We start from the raw sequence: 24378 nt of genomic DNA, 5'->3' as shown, positions 1-24378 counted from the left end.
GGCTGCGATGCCAGATATGCAAAGCGAGTCACCCACACGCTTATCGCATTACCTGTCCTCCTCCTGATTTCCCACCACGTTGCCTGGCAACGCGTCCGGCTGTCTCCATGGGGGCAGTTGGTCTGAACGGCCCCCCATGAATATCCACAGATGGGGATGTCTGTTGGACGTTGCGGGGGGTGCGTTATCTATCGTCACACCTGCTCCAGGTTCTATGGGGGCCTTTTGGGTGGTGGCAGCCATGATGTTGGGGTCACGGGGCGTCGTCTGTAAGGACCTCGAGGGCGGTGAGGACAATCACGTGGAGATCTGGTCTGAACCGGTTCACTTATCCAAGTCCAAGCTACCAGGGTGGCCTTGTGTCAGGGGTTGATACCACCGCATTTGACCTTGGGGGTAGTTTATGGCTCAGTGGGCTTACCTGTGTGTGTGTGTGTGTGTGGTGCCTTGAAGGGTTGGACAGGTAAACGGCCCCTATCCCAAGGTGGATGGCAGGTCATGTGATGCGGTAGTTCAGGACGTGGGAGCAGTGGTGCGTGGGTGGTTTTTTTCCACCTGGAAACTTCCATGCGTGCACACGCGTAACTGTGTGCCTTTCGATACGAGGCTCATTGGCTCGCGGCCGAAACGGAATGTTTGCACACTTGTTTTTCCGAGGATTCCGGAAGGAAAGGAGTCCATGCCGAGGGTTCTATAGAGAATTTTATTAATACAACAGACAAAGGTTCTGACTGGGTGGATGGGAGGCCATGTCAATCAGCAGTGATGGACACTTAAAAACACAGGTCGGGGGGTTAAAGAGGGGGATCTTGTCTACCAGGGAACACAGGCCTGGGTGAGGCAGAACCAGCTAAAACTCAACAAGGTTAAGTCTACACTTTTTTTTTGGGGGGGGGGGGGGGGGATGATTGAATTTGTTTTTTCTCGTCTTTTATAAAATGGTAAAAAAAAGAGAAAGAAATGGCGTCGATATACACCGCTGTACACAAAACGGACATGTCGTTTTTTTTGAATAAAAATGACGCAATTGACGTCACACACCCCCAAAAAATAAAAGAAGTTTGAAGAAGTTCAAATTGGTAACTGTTAATCTCTTTCAGTTCATGGAGACGCCCAGAGGGGTGGAGCTTAAGCAGCGCTGCTAACGAGAAACGAGAGGAGCGTATTATAACGGGGGGTTATATGAATGCTATACAACACCCCCTTCCCCCAGTCAGGATGAACAGAACACAACCGAACAGGACATAAGAGACTATTTACAATGCAGATTTTTTTTTTTTTTTTTTTTTTCTGTGTATCAGTTCAGATTTCTACATGTGGTAAACAACATCACAATGCAACACAATGCAACAACCCACAGTTAATGATACTGATTTGATGTGTGTGTGTGTGTGTGTACTGTAACGGTAGGAGCTTCGTCATATGAAAAGTTCATAAAAGTCCACAGTTCATCATTCTGTCTCCCTCCCTCTCCTCCTCCGCCCCTCCTGAAGATCCCTCTTCTCTTGACCGCTCTCTCCATCCCTCCGCTCTCTCCTTCCTCCGCTCTCTCCTTCCTCCGCTCTCTCCTTCCTCCGCTCTCTCCTTCCTCCGCTCTCTCCTTCCTCCGCTCTCTCCTTCCTCCGCTCTCTCCTTCCTCCGCTCTCTCCTTCCTCCGCTCTCTCCTTCCTCCGCTCTCTCCTTCCTCCGCTCTCTCCTTCCTCCGCTCTCTCCTTCCTCCGCTCTCTCCTTCCTCCGCTCTCTCCTTCCTCCGCTCTCTCCTTCCCTCCGCTCTCTCCTTCCTCCGCTCTCTCCTTCCTCCGCTCTCTCCTTCCTCCGCTCTCTCCTTCCTCCGCTCTCTCCTTCCTCCGCTCTCTCCTTCCTCCGCTCATCTTCTCCTGGCCGGTGCCTTTCGTCGGCCCTGTACGGAGCAACACAGTCAGGACGGCTCCACAGACAACACTACACGTGTATAGGACGGCTGCACAGACAACACTACACGTGTATAGGACGGCTCCACAGACAACACTACACGTGTATAGGACGGCTCCACAGACAACACTACACGTGTATAGGACGGCTCCACAGACAACACTACACGTGTATAGGACGGCTCCACAGACAACACTACACGTGTATGTAACAACAACAATTATATATATATATAGAAGTAACAAAAACCTGACTATCATCGATCGTTTCTTTTTTTTATTTTATATATTAAATTTCTCTTTTCTTTTCCAGTTAGCAGACACTTTTGTCCAAAGCAAACAGTGTGCATAGACAGTTCAACACAAGGTCAAGGATCAGAAGTGCATACTATAAGAGCCATAACACAGCACGACCTCAGAGGACATGGAACATCCCATACATCCCGGAGTAATCCTTGAGGGCTGCGAGGGGCTGTCCAGGGTTAGGACTGATGGTCGGGACAGGGGACAGGGGCTTCAGTACCTTGGGTGTGGCCTCCTCCTCCTCCTGCTCCTCCTCTTCCTCCTCCTCCTCCTCTTCCTCCTCCGCCTCTCTGGCTGCTGCCGCCGCCTTCGATCGCCCAGCGCGCCTGGGACAGAGAGAGAGTGTGCTTTAGGATGTGCACACACACACACACACACACACAGAACAACGACGACAGACATGTTTGTTGTTGTTGTTGTTGTTGTCTTACGTTGGTTTCTTGGCGGCGGCGGCGGGCGGGGTCGCTTTGGGCGGCCGGCCTCTTCTTTTCTGTGGCGTGGACTCTGCCGACTCAGAGCTGACACACAGACAGACAGACACACAGACAGACAGGTACGCAGACAGACAGACACACAGACAGACAGACACACAGACAGACAGGTAAACAGACAGACAGGTAAACAGACAAGACAGTTAGAGACGAGCAGCACCCAAGGATTGGCAGGGAGGGGGGGGGGGTGGGGGTGGGGGGCAAGACTAGCAAACCTAAGGCTACAGCCAGGTGGCTGTCTGGAACGTAACCCGGGGCTGATGGGTAAATAGACGCTGCGTGACCTCTGACCTTTGTTGTGGTGGCCGTGGCGTCCGGGTCGGCCTCCCTCCCTTGGTCTTCACCTCCGCCTCGCTGCTCTTATCCTCCTCTTCCTCCTCTACCGCCTCCTCTTCCTCCTCCGCGCCCTCTTCCTCCTCCTCTTCCTCCTCCTCCTCTTCGGGGGGAGGGGCAGCCTTTTTGCGGCCTCGTCTCCCTTTGGCCGGGGACTCCTGATTGGCCGCCGCCGCCTTCGGGGGCCGGCCGCGACGCGCCTTCTTGGGCGGGCTGTTCTGCTCGTCCTCCATCAGGCCGTCACCGAGACGCGAGTCCTCGCCCCATTGGTCGTCGAGCTCGGCCGCGGGATTGGCCGTCGCGGTCGCCGCCGGCGCCGCCTTCTTGCGCCCGCGCTTGGGCTTGCCGTCCTGGTCGTCCGGGTGACTGGGGGCGGCGCGCTTGCGCCCGCGCGGCTTCTCGCTGTCCTGTGAGACAGAACAGGGGGTTAACACGCGCCGACACGCGCGTTCAGCCGACCATACGGACATGTGTGACGTAGCAGAACGGCAGACAGGACCGTTTCCGGTGTGAACAGGTGTGGAGGAGAGAGGGTGCAGAAACCTCAGTGCCACACGGGACCTCTGACAGTGTGTGTGTGTGTGTGTGTGTGGAGGAGAGAAAGACACAGTGGGTGGAAGGGTGCCAGGGCGTACATGTGTGTTTATGTACCTAGCTTATCTCCAACGTCTTGTGTTTGCGTTGGAGATTCTGAACACACAGTTCTCTCTGGTTTTCCACCCAGAGCCCTCAGCCTGGCTGGGGCTGGTTGTGTCTACACTGGGCTCTCTAGTACGCCCTGGGCCCACCAGCTGGTGGACCACTCATTCAGACTAAACTGAATGTCCTGTTTAGAATCCCGGTTTGTATATATTTGTATATAATATATATATAATATATATATTTATAAATATAAAAAATAATTATAAATAATAATATAAAAATATATTTATATATATACACCTACATGTTGTTCTTTTTATTTCTCAGCATGTTCTCAGAGCACTTTACTAGTTTGATGTCTTAGGACAATAAAACAACAATAAAACTAATGGCGTTTTTTCCCACTGAGAGTGTGACTGTGTGTACCAGGCCACTTAGCGTCCTGGTGTGAGGCTGGAAGGAGGGCTCAGGGGTCAGGGGGTCAGTACCTTGTCTGGGTTGTCTGCCCTCTTGGCCAGGCTGATGTCCTCGTTCTCACTGTGGTCCATCTCCGCGCTGTCGTGCCTGCAGGGAGACACACTGACATCACCTGATCCTGTCTGGGCGCATCACAGCGTGTGCGTGTGTGAGTGTGTGTGAGGGTGTGTGAGTGTGTGTGTGTGTGTGTGTGTGAGTGTGTGTGTGTGTGAGGGTGTGTGTGTGTGAGGGTGTGTGTGTGGGTACCTGGCCTTGGCACGCTGGGGGGAGCTGGGACTGGAGGGGCTGTCGTCGTTGCTGGCCGTCTCCATCCTGGAGGCCTTGCTCTGGAGCTGCTTGCCTGCCGAGGCCAGGGGCTTGTTGACCGCTCCCAGGACGTTAGCTGCCTTGGGCTGGGAGGAGGCCGGAGGAGAGGGGGGGTAGGGGATGATGTTAGCTGGGGATAGTATAACCAGCCTCTGGGGGTTCTTAACAATATTGTACATTACATCAGGGTTGGACAGCCCTTGTTTCTAGACACAGGCTAGCGGACAAGCAGGCTAGCAGACAGACAGGCTTGCGGACAGACAGGCTAACAGACAGACAAGCTAGCAGACAGACAGACAGGCTAACAGACCACCAGGCTAACAGACAGACAGGCTAACAGACCACCAGGCTAACAGACAGACAGGCTAGCAGGCAGACATGCTAACAGACAGACAGGGTTCTCTCCTTCCTCACCTTCCCGGGCGTGAAGAAGGACTTCATCTCAGGAGGGAGGTAGTTCTTGGTGTTGCTGAAGTTCTGAGGGGGAGACAGGGCAGAACACAGGTGATTACCTGTACCAACGTACACAGGTCTCTCTGGCTCTCTCTGTCTCTCTCTCTCTCTCTGTCTCTCTCTCTCTCTGTCTCTCACCTTGTCAGGCTTGGTGAAGTAGCGTGTGGGCAGGACAGGGTCCTTGGGCGACTCCAGACTGTAGGTGGTGCTCTTGGAGATGACGATGTTCATGGCCACGTCGCACACCGTGTACAGCTTCTGTAGAGGGAGAGAGACATAGAGAAAGAGAGAGACAAAGAGGGAGAGAGAGAGAGAGAGAGACAGAGAACAAACGAGACAAAGAGGGAGAGAGAGAGAGACAGAGAGGGAGAGAGAGAGAGAGAGAGAGAGAGAGGGGACGTCACGGTGGGGAGGGTGTGTGTGACACAGAGAGAGAGAGACAGAGAGGGAGAGAGAGAGAGAGAGAGAGAGAGACAGAGAGAGAGAAGGGTGTCAGAGATTGTAAGTGTGTGTGGAAGAGAGAAAGACGCAGTGCATGTGTGAGGGCCGCGGAAAGAGGGGCAAAGCAAGGGGGAGGGTTGGGGTGTCACAGAGATAGAAATATATATGGTAAGTGAGTGTGTGTGTGTGTGTGTGTGCGTGCCTCGTTGATCTTGGCGTCGGCGGGCGCCTGCGCGTCCTTGGTCTGCTTGATGTTCTCCACCATCTTCCTGATGAAGGCGTGGCTGTTGTTCTCATTCTTAGCCATGATGATCTCCAGCACGAACCACAGAGACCTGAAGAGAGAAGAGGTGTGGGAGAGAGAGCGGTGAGGAGAGAACGTCAGCAGTGCAGTATTCCTGTAGACACAGGGTTAAAAACACAGACACAGTCAAATACAACAACAACTAAAAACACTCACAAACACACAGTCTGACACAAACGCACAGTGCCACAAACACACACAGTCTGACACAAACACACACTCACTCTTTGATGTCTTTGAGCTGCTCAATGTCCTGGACCTTGACGTAGTCGGGGTCGTGCACCAGCAGGTGGATGGCGTACGGCACCACGTACTCAGGGAGCAGGGAGAACAGCTTCTCTGTAGACACACACACATCATACACACACATCACTGCATTGCAGAAAAACCTCACGGCATCCATGCTTGCAGGCATCAAATCCTTCAAAACAAATGTGTGTGTGTGTGTGTGGGTGTGATCCTCAGCCAAAAAACTCAGCCGTGACTGCAATGCGAGTGTGTGTGAGTGTGTGTGTGAGTGTGAGTCTGCGTGTGTGTCTCACCGCTGACGGCGGCGTGCTGCTTCAGGTACTCCCTGCGGATGTTGACGTTCTTGACGAGGCACTGGCGTGCGTGCGCGCGGCGCTCCTTCACCGGGTCCTTGGCGCAGAGCGCGAACACGGCCAGGTACTCCAGGGGCAGGCGCAGGCGACACAGGCCCTTGTGGAGCTTCTGGGCAAAGCCCTGGCGCACCTGGTAACACTCATCCTGGAGGGGGAGGACAGGGAGAGGACAGGGGGAGAGAGATGGGGGGGGGGGGGGGGAGAGAGAGATGGGGGGAGAGAGGGAGAGAGAATGAGAGAGAGGGATAGAAAGAGAGATATGGAGAGAGAGAGATGGGGGATGGGGTGAGGGAGGGAGAGAGAAAGAGAGAGAGGATGAGAGAGATAGGGGGGAGAAAGAGAGAGATGGAGAGAGAGAGAGATGGGGGGGAGGGAGAAGGACTTTGTTATTGTGCAAGATCGCCAAGAGGGAAAAACCAAGAGGGAAAGGTAGAAATACAAGTGTAGGAGTGTGTGCGGTAGTGTGTGTGTGCTCACGTTGATGACAAGGGCACAGAGCTGGTACTGCTCCAGGGTGATGATCTCGTGGTAGCAGGGCTCCTGGGCCAGCTTCAGCAGGGCGCACGCCGCCGCCAAGCGCAGGCGAGACATGTCTGGCTTACTGAGGGAGCGGAAAGCACCGAAAAAAAAAAAAAAAAATCAAACTTGGATATCAGACACAGAGAGACAGAGTTCGCTGTAAGAGTGGGTCACCGTGTGTGTGTGATGTGTGTGTGTGTGATGTGTGTGTGCTTCACCTCATCTTGCCCTGCTCCGTCAGGTCGCCGTCACTGTGCAGGATGGCCGTCAGCATGCGCAGGGTGGAATTACCGGACTTACTCTGGTTGTTCTTCACCCCCAGCAGCCACCTCACCATCAGCTTGATGCCCTGGATCTACCCAGAGAGAGGGCGGAGGGGGAGGGAGAGGGGGAAGGGCGGAGAGAGAAAGAGGGGGAGGAGGGGTTTAGAATATGGCAGTGGGGATGGGGTGGAAGGTAGAGGGGAATTAGAAGGACATGGAGATGGAGGGGTGGAAAAGGGAGGAGAGAGAAGGAGGGAGGAAGGAAGGAGGACAGAAGGAGGGGTGAGGAGGGAGGACAGGGGGGGGGGGGGTGAGGAGGGAGGGGGGTCACCAACCTTGGCCAGAGTCTCTGGGGACACCTCGTCATCAGGAACCCACAGCTTGGTGGTCTTCTTGCCTGGCATCTGAAATCAGCCAATCACAGGAGACATGACCTTCTGATCACACACACACACACACACACACACAGCCAATCACAGGAGACATGACCTTCTGATCACACACACACAGCCAATCACAGGAGGCACGTGGCTGCCCGTGTGGGCGCGAACTGACCCTGTCGTTCATGAGCAGGTCCTTGACAATGAAGTTGGCGACCAGGGACTTGAGGGGCGCGGCAAACTGCTCTGGGGCCAGCATGGCTAGGTGACCCAGCGTGGTGAGGGGCGTGGTCAGCTGCTCCAGGTCGCCAGGGTCCAGACCCTTGTGGAGGGGCTGGACACACAGAGAGAGAGAGAGAGAGAGAGAGACAGAGAGAGAGAGAGAGAGAGACAGAGAGAGAGACAGAGAGAGAGACAGAGAGAGACAGAGAGAGAGAGATAGAGAGAGACAGAGAGAGAGAAAGACACAGAGAGAGAAAGACACAGAGAGAGACAGACAACATATTTTTTGTTCAGTGACCATGCTCCAAGTGAACCTTCCAGCACCAGAATCCAGTGTCGTGTACATTTTCGGTGAATAATTATTCGTATATCGTGTGAACGCGTTTCATTTGAGTTTAAGAAGGCTCCTTCCCGGTGACTCACCTCGAAGATCTGTGCGAAGTGCGTGTCTCTGTTGGTGAACATGGCGTGGATGCAGTGGATGGCGTACTTGGCCTGGCGGGGGGGCCCCCTCTTGGCCTTGGCCTGCAGTACCGGCAGCAGGACACTAGGGAGCAGGGATGAGAGAGCGGGTTTTCGCACCAGGCAACACAGAGGGGGCAGGGAGGGCTGTTTTATATGGGTGAAAAGTACACCCAGAGAGAGGCAGTCTGTCCAGAGAGAGAGACAGAGGGAGAGACAAGACAGAGAGAGAGAGAGAGAGAGAGAGAGAGAGAGAGAGAGAGAGAGAGAGAGAGAGACACAGAGAGAGGCAGTCTGTCCAGAGAGAGAAACAGAGAGACAGACAGAGAGAAAGAGACAGAGAGAGAGAGACCGAGAGACAGTCAAGACAGAGAGAGACAGAGAGATAGAGACCGAGAGACAGAGAGAGACAGAGAGAGACAGACAGAGACAGACAGAGACTCCAGCGGGCCTGAGACTGAGACTCACGACTTGATGTGAGGGAAGCTCTCCTCCATCTTGCTACCGGTGTTCTTAAAGATCTGCAGCGCCGCCTCGGCCACCTTCTCGTCCTCCATCTTCAGGCAGCCCAGCAGGGACTCAAAGGTCTCCGCAGAGTGGAAGGAGACCGGGTGGGTGAAGGACAACACCTGGAGGAGGAGGGAGGAGGAGGAGGGGAGAGGAGGAAGAATGAGAGAGAGGAGGAGGGAGGGGAGAGGAGATGGGAGAGAGGAGAATGGAGAGCAGGAGAAGGGAGAGGAGGAGAAGGGAGAGGAGGAGGAGGGGGAGGAGGAGTGGTAAGGGAGAGGAGGGGGAGACGAGATGGGAGAGAGCAGCTGCAGTTTCGATCTTGTGACGTCAAGTAACGCGGGCGTCGGTGAAAAGGTATGTACGTGTGTTTCGTGGAATACGTGTGTTTGTGAAGATGTACCCGTGTGTGTTTACACAAGCGTTAACGTCGATTGACGTGTGTGTCTGAAGTCGGACGTGTGTGTTTATATGAGCGCTAACGTGCGTGCGTTTGTGTGTTACCTTGAGCAGCTCCAGCCCAGCCCTGATGGCCTGATCAGTAGGAGCCCCCTCCTCCTCGTCATCAGCTGTGCCGTCTATGGACTTGTTCACCTGCTTGATCAGAGCACTGGGAGAGAGAGAGAGACAGACAGAGAGACAGACAGAGAGAGAGAGAGAGAGAGAGAGAGAGAGAGAGAGAGAGGTCAGAGACATGGTGTTGGGGGGGGTGTCCAGGCACAGTGTGTGTGTGTGTGTGTGTGTGTGTGTACCTGATGGACTCGGTGTCGATGTGGACGGGGGCAATCCTCTCCAGCAGGAACTTGACCATCTCCAGGAAGGGGTTGCTGGGCTGTTTAGGGCTGCCCAGCTTCTTAGTGACGTCTCTCTGGACAGAGCACACACACACACATTAGTCACTCACACACCCTCCCTGTGCCCCCCAACACACCCTCCCTGTGCCCCCCTCCACACCCTCCACACCCTCCCTGTACCCCCCTCCACACCCTCCCTGTACCCCCCTCCACACCCTTCCTGTGCCCCCCTCCACACCCTTCCTGTGCCCCCCTCCACACCCTCCCTGTACCCCCCTCCACACCCTCCCTGTACCCCCTCCACACCCTCCCTGTACCCCCCTCCACACCCTCCCTGTCCCCCCTCCAAACCCTCCCTGTCCCCCGCTCGACACCCTCCCTGTCCCCCCTCGACACCCTCCCTGTCCCCCCCTCGACACCCTCCCTGTCCCCCCTCGACACCCTCCCTGTACCCCCCTCCACACCCTCCACACCCTCCCTGTCCCCCCCTCGACACCCTCCCTGTCCCCCCCTCGACACCCTCCCTGTCCCCCCCTCGACACCCTCCCTGTCCCCCCCTCCACACCCTCCCTGTACCCCCCTCCACACCCTCCCTGTACCCCCTCCACACCCTCCCTGTACCCCCCTCCACACCCTCCCTGTACCCCCTCCACACCCTCCCTGTACCCCCCTCCACACCCTCCCTGTACCCCCCTCCACACCCTCCCTGTACCCCCCTCCACACCCCGAGGCAGGACTCACCACGCAGACCTCGGCCTGCTTGCAGGAGCAGGCCGGGCTGACCAGGGTCTCCAGTTGGTCCCGGATCCGCTCGTCGTCCTCCAGGACCTGGGCCAGCTTCTTCACAAAGTCCTGGGCCTTGCCCGGGTCTGGCAGGTTGCCTGCAGCAACGCACAGCACCGCTGAGTACAGCCCTCGTAACCCCTATGACGGTGTGTGTGTGTGTATCTCTCTGTGTGTATTTGTATAGTGTGAAATCTAGACTTACGGGTAATAACCATGACCTTGGCAAACACAGCTTTGCTGGACGCCTCCGACTGAAACACAACAACAACAACAACATGACATCAGCGACGCGGCACCTGCCCACACGGACAGACGGGAGCTGATTGGCCGCTCAACGTGGTACTGGGTAACCCTGGGGGTCAGGTTACCTTGGGCTGCTTGACCAGGTCCAGCAGGTCTTTGACGTTGTGCCTCAGCATGTTCTGACACTTCCACATCTCGTTCAGAGCCCTGGGGAGAGGGGGAGAAAGAGAGTGACAGTGAGTGAGTGTGTGTGTGTGTGTGTGTGGAGGGGCTGGACGAGGCTGGGCCGGGCAGGGAGACTCACTTGACGGCGTTGGGGTCCAGGGTGGCGTACAGGTAGTACAGACACTTCATCCTCTCCGTCGTCTCCAGGTTGTGAGGAACCATGTACTGAGCAAAGATACGCTCCACCAGCAACCTGAGAGAGAGACACAGAGGGGGGGGGGGAGAGAGAGAGAGACAGAGAGGGAGACAGAGAGAGAGAGAGAGAGAGAGAGAGAGATAGAGAGAGAGAGAGAGAGAGAGGGAGACAAAGAGACACAGAGGGGGGGGAGAGAAAGAGAGAGAGGGAGGGAGAGGGAGGGAGGGAGAGGGAGACAGACAAAGAGACACAGAGAGGGGGGGAGAGAGAAAGAGAGAGGGAGAGAGAGACAGACAGAGACAGACAGATAGAGACAGAGAGAGAGACAGAGACAGAGACAGAGAGAGAGAGAGAGAGAGAGAGAGAGAGAGAGAGAGAGAGAGAGAGAGAGAGAGAGAGAGAGAGACAAAAAGAAAAAAAGACGAAGACTGCATCAGTGAACATAAAAGCAACAATAACATCTCTTCCTTTCTTCATCTGTTGCTTGTTCCTCTGCCAGGCATGACTAACCGAGCCCCGGGATTCTGATCTCTAATTAGAATGGATTTAACAAGATTAGCCGGGGTATTCAACACACACACATGCAAACTCACGCCTAGAGATAAGCAGCCTTGTATCGGTGTGCATTTTAATCTCCTAATCCCCTCAATCTGAGATCCATCTATTCCTTCCTGCTTCGCCTGTCTCGACTGCTCTGATAGGGGGATGCTGCTGCACAGGGAAGTCTGACTGGCAGAAACACAGGCCCTCATTTACTAACATTGCGTGGTATTTATCAAACCAGATCCTCGTCGGGGCAATCAGTGCCTTACTGCCCTTTATCGTTAATTAGCGCGCCGTTAAAAGACAGGAGAAATGGCCTGCATGTTACTGCCAAGAGAAAGAAGGTTCAGCGAACAGGAGATAGAAATATTGGTTCACGAAGTTACAGCTAACATGAACATGTTACAAGGAAGAAATACACCTCTCCTCCCATGTCTTTGTGGCACACGCCCACTTTCCCTTATACCCTCCCAGCAGCGCTAATCTGCGTTTTCACTCAAGTGCGCTGCCTTTGTAAATACCGTTTTATGTCTTTACCCGCTATTTTACGCCTGAAATGGGGGCAATCCTGTTAGTAAATGAGGCCCTCAGTGTCTCTAACATTTACACACACACACACACACACAAAAAACACACGTGTCTCCGACACACACACACACACACCTGTCGTCGATGCTGTTCTGGTAGTAGATGTGCAGCAGCTTGTCCTTGATCCAGGAGATCTGCTTGGAGGCCTCCTTCCCCCTCCCCCTGCAGGCAGTACTTCCTGTAGATGGAGGCCAGGCCCATCATGGCCTCCTTACGCACACGCCACTGAGGGGGGGGGGGAGAGAGAGAGAGGGAGAGAGAGACAGAGAGACAGAGAGAGAGACAGAGAGAGAGACAGGGAGAGGGGGGGGGAGAAAGGGAAGAGAGGAGGAAGAGAAGTGGGGGAACCTCTTTACTGAGTCCATGTAGGGAATGCTCAATATATTATCCTGATAGTCCTTTAACCATGATGAGCCAGAGAGTGACAGACTCTCTCTCTCTCTCTCTCTCTCTCTCTCTCTCTCTCTCTCTCTCTCTCTCTCTCTCTCTCCCTCTCTCTCTCTCCCCCTCTCTCTCTCCTCTCTCCTCTCTCTCCCCTCTCTCTCTCCCCTCCCTCTCTCTCTCTCCTCTCTCTCTCTCTCTCTCTCTCTCTCTCTCCTCTCTCTCTCTCCTCTCTCTCTCTCTCTCTCCCCTCTCTCTCTCCCTCCCTCTCTCTCTCTCCTCTCTCTCTCTCTCTCTCTCTCCTCTCTCTCTCTCTTTCTGTCTCTCTCACCCTCTTGTCCAGTGTCCTCTCCTTCACAAAGTTCAGCAGCGCGTCGTTGACCAGAGCCAGGTCCTTCTTGGCAGCCGTTACTATGGAGACAATGACGTCATGGCGGATGGCCTCCTCTGGGTCATGTGACCGGACTTTGAGGAACTCTGGGATATAGGGGGAGAGGGGGGGGGGGCAGAGAGGGAGGGGGGGGTGAGACTTGTACCACTTTGACTGGATACTGAGAAATAAATCCTCGATCAATACTCATGACTGACTGGCAGCTGGCTGACCTGGAAATGGAGACTGGATGCATGGATGAATAAATGAATAAATGAATGAATGAGTGAATGCAGGACAAGCTGGTTACCGGTGAGGTCTTTGGCCAGGTCGGGGTGGTTCATGAGGCAGTGGCTGGCGAACTTGACGCACTCCAGCCTGATGGGCACGTGGATGTCGTTGAAGCGGCCCAGGTAGCACTGCCACAGCGGCTTGTTCTGGGCCGCCAGCTCAGAGTCCTTGGCCCCGAACATCTTAGCCAGCAGCTTCACCACCTGCAGACGCTCGTCGTTATCGTTGCTCTGGAGGGCGAGAGAGAGATGGGGAGGGGGAGAGAGAAGTGGGGAGGGGGAGAGAGAGAGAGAGAGAGAAGTGGGGAGGGGGAAAGAGAGGTGGGGAGGGGGAGAGAGAGAGAGGGGGAGAGAGAGAGAAGTGGGGAGGGGGAGAGAGAGAGGCGGGGAGGGGGAGAGAGAGGAGGGGAGGGGGAGAGAGAAGTGGGGAGGGGGAGAGAGAGAGAGGGGGAGAGAGAGAGAGAGAGAGGCGGGGAGGGGGAGAGAGAGGGGGGAGAGAGGTGGGGAGGGGGAGAGAGAGAGGGGGAGAGAGGTGGGGAGGGGGAAAGAGAGGTGGGGAGGGGGAGGGGGAGAGGCGGGGAGGGGGAGAGAGAGGAGGGGAGGGGGAGAGATAGAGGGGGGGAGAGAGAGGTGGGGAGGGGGAGAGAGAGAGAGAGGGGGAGAGAGGTGGGGAGAGGGAAAGAGAAAGATGGGGAGGGGGAGAGAGGGAGGGAAGAGAGTTTAGTTGTTCTAAGGATAAAGTAGAGAAACTGTCATATCTAAGTTTAATAAAAGCTTTGTGTAGATCTATGTCTGTGTGTTCCTGTGTGTTCCTGTCTGTGTGTGTGTTCCTGTGTGTGTGCGTTCCTGTGTGTGTGTGTGTGTGTGTGTACCTTCAGCTTGAACTCCAGCTGGGGCAGCACAGACAGCAGCAGGTGGCTGTCGATGTTGTACAGCTCCAGGATGAGGTCAAACACGTGCTCCGACAGGTCGCTCACTGAGGTCTTCCCCAGCATCAGCACCAGGTTGAAGAACTGACACACACACACACACAGTGAGCAGAGCATAAACACGGACAGAGACAGACACAGAGAGAGAGACACAGAGAGAGAGACAGTCACAGAGAGAGAGACACAGAGAGAGAGACACAGAGAGAGAGACAGAGAGAGAGAGAGAGACAGAGATGGAGAGAAAGAGTCCTCACGTTGGTGATGTATGGTTCGATGGCCTGAGCTGTCCTCTTCAACAGAGCTTTGGCCAGGTCGTACGCCTGCTTGTTGAGGTTCTACACACACACACACGATGGAGAGAGAAGACATTCATGACAAAACAGTTGCGTTTTCCCTCGATGAACACCACTTGAATCCATTCAACTGCTGGTGTGGCTGTCGTACCACTTCTCACCTCCAGGGGTCTCTTGGTCATAGTGAGCAACTCCAGCCAGCGACACAAGGGTTCAGCTTGAACCATCACATCCACACTTTGTTTGGGGAGTGTGTGTCTACCCTTTCTGAAACTCCCAGTGTGTCACTGTCTGGTATATGCGTGTGCACAGTGTCTGTGTGTGTGTGTGTGTGTACTGTGTGTACAGTGTGTGTGTGTGTTTACCTTGTGGGCTGGCACCAGGTTGACCAGCACAGTGTCCAGCAGCTCCTGAGAGACGCTGTCGCCCTCACACACGATGGAGCTCATCAGGTCCACCATGTGCATGTGCACCTTCTGGTTGTGGCCGTTGCTAGGGAAACAAAGTGGGTGGGGGGGGGGGGGAGGGGAGGGAGGGGTGTCAAAGGGTCAGGATTGTGTCACAGTGGCTCGATCCAGATGGTGACCCTGGGGCTTGGCCACGGCCTGTGGCTGGAGACCACACGGGGTGTGCTGTGTGTTGCGCAGGCTGAAGCCAGTCAGGTGGGGAGGCCAGGCGACTGGCCTCACAGCAGGAGGTGGAACCCACAGGGCTAGCCCCGGGGCTGGCGTGCCTCTCTGAACTAACACATACGAACACACACACACACACCTTTGAGCCAAGACCTCACATGCAAACGCAGATTCAGATTTTCCCTCGTAAAAACGTGATCCCCCCCCCCCCTTCCCCCCACAGACACATGCAGGCTGTTTGGTTTGGCTCAGCTGGCACAGGGCCAGAAACTGCTGCTGCAGCATTCAGCCCCAGAGCTGGTGCTCAGCAGAGGGAGGGAGAGGATGTTAGAGCGAGAGAGAGAGAGAGAGAGAGAGAGAGAGAGAGAGAGAGAGAGAGAGAGAGAGAGAGAGAGAGAGAGAGAGAGAAATGTTAGAGTGAGATAGAGGGAGTGAGTGAGTGAGTGAGGGCGTGGAGGAGGGAGCGCATGCATTAACAAGAGAGTTTGAAAGGATCCCGCGTGCGGAGAGGGAACGAGAGAGCAGAGAGCGTGAAGGGAGGAGCTGAAGGAGAAAGAAACAGGCGATATATTTATGAAAGGGACAGAGACAAAAAGAGACTGCGTGTGAGAGAGAGAGCTAGAGAGAGAATGAGGGAAAGAGAGAGTGAGGGAGAGAGACAGAGACAGAGACAGAGACAGAGACAGAGACAGAGAGAGAGAGAGAGAGAGAGAGAGAGAGAGAGAGAGAGAGAGAGAGAGAGAGAGAGAGAGAGAGAGAGAGAGAGAGAGAGAGAGAGAGAGAGACAGAGACAGTATGATGGCAGTCCCGAGGTCTTACTTGATGACCTGGAACAGTGTTCGGTACAGCTGGGTGAAGATCTCGTTGCTGTCCTCCAGCTCGAAGCAGATGTTGTAGGACTTCACCCACGCTATGTTCTGCAACACGGGAGAGGTAGGGTCAACAACACTGCACACACTCCAGGAGTGTCGGAGATCGAGGGAGAGGAGGAGGTGAGGAGAAGGTGAGGAGGAGGAGATGAGGAGAAGGTGAGGAAGAGGAGGTAAGGAGGAAAAGGTGGTGAGGAGGAGGAGGTGAGGAGGATGTTAGGAGGAGGAGGTGAAGAAGAGGAGGGGAGGAGAGGAGGTGAGTAGGAGAAGAGGAGAGATGGATAGATGGTGAGGTGGAGGAGAGGTGAAGGGGAGGTGACAAGGAGGAGGGGAGGAGGATGTGAGTAGGAAGTGAGGAAGAGGAGGTGAAGAAGAAGTGAGGAGGAGGTGAGGAGAAGGAGCTGAGATGAGGAGGAGGTGAAGAAAAGAGGAGAAGAGAAGAGGAGGAGGTGGGGAGGAGGTGATGAAAAGAGGAGAGGAGGTGAGAACAGATTACAAACGAGAGAGGAGAGATGGATAGATGGCGCAGGAGAAACTCCCATACACACACACCTCAAGCAGGTAGAAGTATCTGTTGAACTGAGCGCTCTTGGTGTCCTCCAGACCTTTCAGCTGCCTGGTGATGAACATGAAGATATCCTGCAACCAACCAAACACACACACACACACACTAGCACTGCAAGTCCATACACCCATAGCTTTCATAACAGTCCAACGATCGCATGGTAATCGTAAAAAATAAAAACTTGGTTATACATTGGTTGTGGTTATATCCAGATTGGAGTCTACCAAACATTTCCGTTTGGCTGCCTCCTACCCTGAGTCTATCTGGTCGGGGGGGGTCAGGTGAGGTCACGGTTGTTATGGTTGAGGTCTGGGGGGGGGGAGATCTCCTACCTTGAGCTTGTCCGGGGAGGTGTAGGGCGCCTCGGGGGCGTAGATCCTGAAGATGTCCGCCAGGCAGCAGGCCACCAGCAGGCGCACGTCCTTGTCGGGGTGCTTGAGGAAGAAGTCGGAGGCCAGGTGGAGGGCCAGGTTCAGGTAGAGCTCCTTCTCCTCCTCAGAGTCCTGGTCCATGTCCATGAAGGTCTTCACCACCATCTGGGAGGGGGAGGGGGCCCGTTTAGACACCGTCTAACCGCATTCATCAGGTATGGAGGAACTGTCTCATCAAGTATGGCTGATGGGTAGCTAGGTGACTGAGTAAGTAAACACATATATGGATACTAAACAGGGGGGGGGGGGGGGGGGGGGGGAGGAGAGTGTGTGAGTAGGTAGAAGAGAGTCAGTAAACTGAGTAGCTAGCTACACTCTGCAGAAGCCCGAGAACGGCCGTTCCCTTGGACCGGGCGTGTTGGAGCAGGGAAACATCTAGAACATGCTGGACAGTGGAGTAGCCTGCGGAGGGTTGAGGACAATTCCGGAGGGGGGCTTGACGTGTGAGTGTGACTGACCTTTAGTCTGCGGACCATCTCCTCCTTGGAGATCTTGTCGGAGATCTCCTTCACCCCGGGAGGGTAGGTGACCTTCCCGTCTGTGGCTCGAGCTTTAGAGTGAGCCATGCTCTCAGCGCTCTACTGCCTGGGGGAGGAGGGGGAGAGAAAGAGAGGGAGGAGAGGATGAGGAGGGGGAGAGAGAGAGAGGGAGGAGAGGATGAGGAGGGGGAGAGAGAGGGAGGAGAGGATGAGGAGGGGAAGAGAGAGGGAGGAGAAGATGAGGAGGGGGAGGAGAGGATGAGGAAGGGGAGGAGAGGATGAGGAGGGGGAGAGAGGGAGGAGAGGATGAGGAGGGGGAGGAGAGGATGAGGAGGGGGAGAGAGGGAGGAGAGGATGAGGAGGGGGAGAGAGGGAGGAGAGGATGAGGAGGGGGAGAGAGAGGGAGGAGAGGATGAGGAGAGGGAAAGAGAGGGAGGAGAGGATGAGGAGGGGGAGAGACAGGGAAGAGAGAATGAGGACAAGGAGATAGAGGGAGGAGAGGATGAGGAAGAGAGAGAGGGAGGCAGGGAGGGAGGGGGGAAAAGAAAAAGGAGAGAGGGAGGGGGAAAAGGGTAAGGAGTAAGAAGAGGAGGATGAGAAGAAGGCAGAACTTCATGGATCCCAGGTCGCGATTCCGAAATCGACAACACAAGACAGTAAAGGCCAGCTGATCATCGTCCACCAACCATCCAAACAAAGGCACAAAGCCCCCCCCCCTGTTCCTTTCCAAAGCAGGGCTCCAGACTAACTTTTTTTACTCTGAGCACCGTTGCCCCTGACTGAAAATTTATTATATTATTTATTATATTAACCTGCAATGCAATTATTAATGTAACTAAGGGGGTACAATTCATTTTAAACACTTATCTGTGTCTTATAAGACGCTCAAGCAACCCTAAGTTTCATTTCAGGACCCCTAAAAATAAGAATAACATTTTTAAAAATATATAGTTTATTATCATTTGATGCTGGTAGTTCATGAAAAAAAAGGGACATCCTTAGTTGTTTTGTTTTTTCCCCAATATTTTGCATAATGATACATAAGGGTATTAATTGTTGTCCAGTGAAATTAGGGATTTATAAAGCAAGGGGGTTTAGCACTTTTGCAAGGCACTGTATTCATGTCACATTCTCATTGGGGGCTGAGCCCCCCTAAAGGTGGAATCGCCAATGGTACAATTTCTGGAGTAATTTTGGGGTGTGCTCACGTCATTTGCAGATGGGTCCATTTTTTTACTGACATTTCAACAACTGACATACAGCAACGCACCATATAACCTTGAGATGAAATACATTATTTAATGTGACATTACGTACTGTACATGCAAGTCATAGCTAAATTACTTAAATGTATGATGCGCTTTTTGATGAGTCCTCCAAAGCCATGACACGATACTAGCTGACTTTAACAGCGCAACAGCGCAAACACAGGCAGGCATACAGTAGAAACAAACACTGGTGCTTAATAACTAGCCCCCCCAGGCCCTATGTTGCTTCAATCCGTGAACCTGCGCCTCGTCCGTTACTGTTCACAACGTTAGCAAGACTACTTGGGTGGCGTTGCCTTTTCAGCCTGAGATATACACGGTGTGGCGTGAGAGCGTGTGAAATGCGTGTGTCTCATGGCCAATGCGTGAGAGTTGGCAGCCCTACAGTGTGCACACCGTCTCAAAACCTGGTCGCAGTCTGGAGCCCTGCAAAGCCCTCGGTCAGGGCTTCCAGAGGCCTCAGGGAGCTATAGCAGGGCTTCCAAAGCCCTCGGTCAGGGAGCTATAGCAGGGCTTCCAAAGCCCTCGGTCAGGGAGTTATAGCAGGGCTTCCAAAGCCCTCGGTCAGGGAGCTATAGCAGGGCTTCCAAAGCCCTCGGTCAGGGAGCTATAGCAGGGCTTCCAAAGCCCTCGGTCAGGGAGCTATAGCAGGGCTTCCAAAGCCCTCGGTCAGGGAGCTATAGCAGGGCTTCCAAAGCCCTCGGTCAGGGAGCTATAGCAGGGCTTCCAAAGCCCTCGGTCAGGGAGCTATAGCAGGGCTTCCAAAGCCCTCGGTCAGGGAGCTATAGCAGGGCTTCCAAAGCCCTCGGTCAGGGAGCTATAGCAGGGCTTCCAAAGCCCTCGGTCAGGAAGCTATAGCAGGGTTTCCAAAGCCCTCGGTCAGGGAGCTATAGCAGGGTTTCCAAAGCCCTCGGTCAGGGAGCTATAGCAGGGCTTCCAAAGCCCTCGGTCAGGGAGCTATAGCAGGGCTTCCAAAGCCCTTGGTCAGGGAGCTATAGCAGGGTTTGAGGACAGACTCAGGAGTGTCAGGCAAGAGCAAAGGAAACATTCAGTGAGGTGCTGTGGGTGAAGTCGTGGTGTGTGCAGTCATGGTGTTTTGGAACAGTTAGGCAGTGCGGGAGTCCTGCCTGAGACATGGCTTGTTCCATACCCTCTGGGGCCTGTCCAGGCACACATGCTGGAGGGAAGGGCGAACAAGAGGGGCGAACAAGAGAGACGAGAGAGAGACGAGAGAGAGACGAGAGAGAGAGAGAGAGAGACGAGAGAGAGACGAGAGAGAGACGAGAGAGAGACAGAGAGAGACAGAGAGAGAGAGAGAGAGAGAGAGAGAGAGAGAGAGAGAGAGAGAGAGAGAGAGAGAGAGAGAGAGAGAGAGAGAGAGAGAGAGAGAGAGAGAGAGAGAGAGAGAGAGAGAGAGAGAGAGAGAGAGAGAGAGAGAGAGAGAGAGAGAGAGAGAGAGAGAGAGAGAGAGAGAGAGAGAGAGAGAGAGAGAGAGAGAGAGAGGATGGGGAAAGATACAGGGACAGAACACTGCAGTGGTGTACTCTGAGGGAAAGGTTCCCCTCAGGTCTATAGCCTTATGGCTTTATAAAGTCATAAAGTGATTGAGTGGGTGTGTTTGTGTGTTTGAGGGGAAGAAATAGGAGGTGGACAACACCTCAGAGACCAAAAATATTGACATTTAAAACGTTGTTTTAATGGTTCTCAAAAGGTGAGGTCAGACTGCTCCGCTGTTCCTTCCATTCCAACCAAAACACACAGTTCTAACCGACGACCCTCGCAGACACACAACAGACCCACGCTCACAAAAACAAGCACACGCACGCCAGCACGCAACACACCCTAGCATAGACACGTGCTCTCGTTTCCACACACACACACCATGGCAAGCAGCCTGCCCTCTCTGACCTGACCTCCTTTCCACCCCACAGCTGTTGCCAGAGACGAGACCATCTTTTAGCCAATCACCGTGCAACTATGAGAGCCCCATGCTTCTGTTAACAAATCGGAATGTATTGCGTAGGAATCTGGGCGTCTGATCAGCAGTGAGCATCAGCCACCAGGAATCTTAAAGTAAACTCCAGTAAGAAAGAACGAACGAAAGAGAGAGAGGGGGGGGGTGAGAGACACAGAGGGAGACAGAAAGTGCGGAGTGAGACAGACAGAGGGGTGAGAGAGAGAGAAAGTAAGAGGAAGAAGACAGGCACCTCAATATTATATGGCTTTGGCAAAAACGCTCACTCGTCCAAGCCAATCAAGTATTATTAAATTAAATTGACAGATAGAGAGAAAGAGGGGTGGTGAGAAGGAGAAGAGTGAGAGACAGTGAGAGAGAATGGTGACAGGGAGAGAGAGAACAGAGAGAGACGAGTAGGGAGGAAGTCACTGCCACTTTCACAGAAAAAGTCGACCCGTAACTATCGCTGTTTACATATGTCTGTGCGTAACAACATGTTTATATTGGATATTTAAAGATAGCACACACTTTAAGATTTTAAGATTAAATGTTTGCTGTGTTTTATGTATGCACCTGCCCACCAAAGTAAATTCCTTGTCTGTGAACACTTACTTGGCGATTAAACACAATTCTAATTAAAATAAGGGTTGCAGACTATCTTTGTGTGACCTACACTGAACTCTGAACCCAAAGAGCACGGTCACCTTAGTAACAACTGAAGGACCCGAGGGGGGAGGGGTGCTGTTGGCTAGACACCAGCTGAGTCTTGAAGGTGAACTCATCCGAAATACCGCCCCCTGTACAAACAAACACACACACACACACACACAATTATACTGCACTGCTGTTGTGTACTGGTCTGCAGGCCAACAACAAGACCCTTAACTTGGCATGGACTCCACCAGACCAGATTGAGAAAAGGAAGAGAGAGATGGGTAATAAGTAAAGAGAAGCAGGCATGGAATAACACAGAGATATACACAGAGGGAAAGCGATAGAGGGTAGGATATAAAAGACAGTTGGCTTGCCAAGACTAGGAGAATGCCGGGGAAGCCATGGGCTGTCTTAAAGGGAGGGGACTGAAGGGAAACCCGCCTTGCACGCGTTACACACTGACGCAAACCGCTTCGCTGCTGGAACGAAGACGGAGCAGAGAAGTGCATTTGAATCTGACCGATTCCTCTACTGTACAATGACGTATATTTATTCAGAAATCAACGTGCTTTCCCTGTGATCAGTCCGACTGACTGACAAACAGGTTACCGACGGAGAAAAAAAACCAACTCACAATCTAAAGAGGCAACTGATTTGTACAACGATCTAGTAGACCAATAAGTGACACATTCATACACAACACATCAACAATACGGCTACGACAGTAACTACAGTGCACAAAACCAGACATACAGTGGTGCAATTATGCAAAATGTCAATGAACACAGTCTCTTGGTCATTCAACCCAGCTACTTAGCAATTGCATTTTATTGTACTCTAGCTAGGTTAGCAATATAAAAACATATTTTACTATGACTAAGCATGTGTAAACTGCTGTTCTTGAGTACAGTTCAAGAGATGGTTGTGACTGACCATGGGTTTTATTATTGCACTAGCTAGTGTTATAGCAGTTGTATGACAAGGCCATAGACTGGACTGTTATTGTACCTCGCGTTAGCAAGCAAACAGGCTAGCTAGCCACATTAGCATGCTAGCTAACTACAACATAGCTAGGAAAAAATGTGGACATATCCATTTGAGCCAAGTCGATTATCTGCATTGCCCCCTAATAAGAAAACGCCGGTAACGGTCTTGTATCGTCTCAGGTACTAAGCCGTGGCTTATTTGGGTTAGCTAAATGCATTGCCGCTTTCATTCTGTTGCTAGACCCCGATTGCTAGCAAGAGCAATAATATAAGCGCTGTGCTGCTACTACGTTGACATACACGGCTAACAGGGCACGGGCGAAGACAGCGGACAGCAGTATCGCCACACTTGATCCAACATTCGCAGGCCAAATGGTAGCGAAAACATACGTTTCATCTTCACTTCAACACCACATTCACATAAATATTGATCCAGATTTCGAAATGGGTACTATTGTAGGTGATGATTCCTACCTGATTTGTTGAATTGCTATCAATTGTGTGCTGCTCTGCAGCTCTCTTTCCCCTCCTAGCTTCAAAATGGCGCCAATTTGCACAGATTCAGCAGCACAGCAGGGCTAGAATCATTCAAAGGCACATAGCGACACCTATAGGGCAACGCATCTAACGACGCTATGTGGACCCGAAGTGTAAACATTTAATGTGTCCCTTGTAATAAACACCCATGATAGCGGTCGAACATAACCCATCGCCCAGTCACTATATCCTACACATAAAATGACATATTTTCTACAGAACTGTTAAAAAAATATATCGTGAGCGACTTTTAAAATGTTTCGAGCGGTTGGGTGTGGGCATTATTCAGTGGTAGAGCATTTGAGTGCTGATTAATAGGTTATAGTTTTAAATTTCCCAATATCACTATATAGTGCCTTTGGTGTCCTCATCAGAATCACTCAGTCATCATGAACATAATGCAAAATAATGAAATTCTGAGGTATTATCATAAATGGCCAAACATTTACACACATTCAAGTACAATGATAAGTCTCTTAAAATGTTTTTTTTCTGATTGTATACAATTTTCTTTGATTGGATGTATGTGATTTTGTCATCTTCCACACGCTGCTCAGCTGACTTCAGTGAGTGTAAAAAGTGGTTAAATTACATAAATACTAATATTTACATAAAATTGAAATACTAAACAAGGAGTGACTAAGTTCAGTCGAGTTCTGGATTTCAATAAGTATTATCAATCTGCAGATTGGGAGAGAAAACCAGACCTCTGACAATAAATGACAACACAACACCAGGCTTCGGTCTCAATCATGTCTCTCTCAGCCCTGAAGGCTGGAGGACCATCTGTTATAGGGCACAAGAATGTAAACACAGACAGTGACAGTCAGGCAGTAATGACGTTACAACAGTCTGAGAGAATAAAAATCACAGCTCCCAACACATGACCACTCTCAGACTAGAGAGGTCATAGTTGGCGCTCTCCTTGTAATCATGACAAGGAACATTTAGCCAGTACTTTCTCCTGACCTCGAACATCTACTAACCCTGACACATAGACATAAGCTACTCTTATTAAAAGCAAGCTTGCATGTGAACATACTAAGTAGTATCTAATGACTAATTCTATTGATTAGTGAATTATGTACGCACACAGGAAATCTAAATTTCTTCCACAAGCTGCATTGGTATTATTGACTGATTCACTGTATTACAAACATCTTGGTGTGTTGTTTTCATTGTGTATTCTTGTGATTGCATCATTTCTTATCAAACTACAAATAACTTGGTCCATTGCTTAACCTTGTATCATTCTCCACTATCCAGTTTGACACGGCTTAACAATTGACACCAAGAAGTCTCACATCTGTGATACCAGTCCATGTTACCAGTCTCGCTTCACAGAGTAGACAACGTTTTGTGAGAATAGTCTTTGACAGAAGTCAGAGACAGAGTTCTGCCCAGTCCAATTCCACCTGACCTGTTCAGGGCACACTGGTCTTGTACCCCTGCTGAGAGGGAGGTGTGTCAGGTGATTGGTCAGCAAATGATGGGGGAGGATGTCCTCATCCTATTAGTTTCGAGAAGGAGTTTGTGGGCGGTCCAAATGTCAGATGATGTCTTAAGGAGGGGGGAGGGGGCTAAAGGTTAGGGGGAAGAATATCAAGGGGGGGGCAGACCAGACCAGGGGTGTCGCCAGGAATTTTGGGCGCCATGATTTTTTAAAATTAGTTTAATTTTTTTTTTTTGTTTCAATTAGTTGTTCTATTTTTTTGTCAGTCAGGGGCCCTTAGAGTCGTCCTAACTTTTCACCCCTATACGGCACCCCTGGACCAGACCAAAGGGTCTGATGATGTCAAGGTGCAAG

At 52.3% G+C, this 24378-nt stretch overlaps 1 protein-coding gene across 1 annotated transcript; it reads right to left on the bottom strand.

Moving 5' to 3' along the window:
• Window positions 1-689: 689 nt before the first annotated feature.
• Window positions 690-22585, bottom strand: pds5b (PDS5 cohesin associated factor B). Its single transcript, XM_084683846.1, is given in 35 exon segments — window positions 690-1900; window positions 2434-2539; window positions 2645-2731; window positions 2996-3444; window positions 4168-4243; window positions 4403-4548; window positions 4877-4939; window positions 5054-5173; window positions 5559-5691; window positions 5885-5999; window positions 6203-6407; window positions 6740-6863; window positions 7000-7136; window positions 7380-7448; window positions 7600-7758; window positions 8070-8193; window positions 8577-8737; window positions 9120-9225; window positions 9368-9483; window positions 10151-10290; window positions 10398-10446; window positions 10564-10645; window positions 10743-10856; window positions 12006-12086; window positions 12088-12155; window positions 12643-12788; window positions 12992-13202; window positions 13844-13984; window positions 14155-14235; window positions 14559-14685; window positions 15645-15742; window positions 16247-16333; window positions 16592-16795; window positions 17149-17275; window positions 22509-22585. Coding segments are annotated over 34 exon segments (4266 nt in total). The 5' UTR covers window positions 17257-17275; window positions 22509-22585; the 3' UTR covers window positions 690-1867.
• Window positions 22586-24378: the final 1793 nt, after the last annotated feature.

The sequence above is a fragment of the Hypomesus nipponensis genome, chromosome 20 (assembly GCF_054491055.1).
Source record: "Hypomesus nipponensis isolate SF chromosome 20, ASM5449105v1, whole genome shotgun sequence".
Lineage (NCBI taxonomy): Eukaryota > Metazoa > Chordata > Actinopteri > Osmeriformes > Osmeridae > Hypomesus > Hypomesus nipponensis.
Note: the sequence above shows the minus strand (reverse complement) of the source record. Positions and strands in the feature narration are given on the sequence as shown.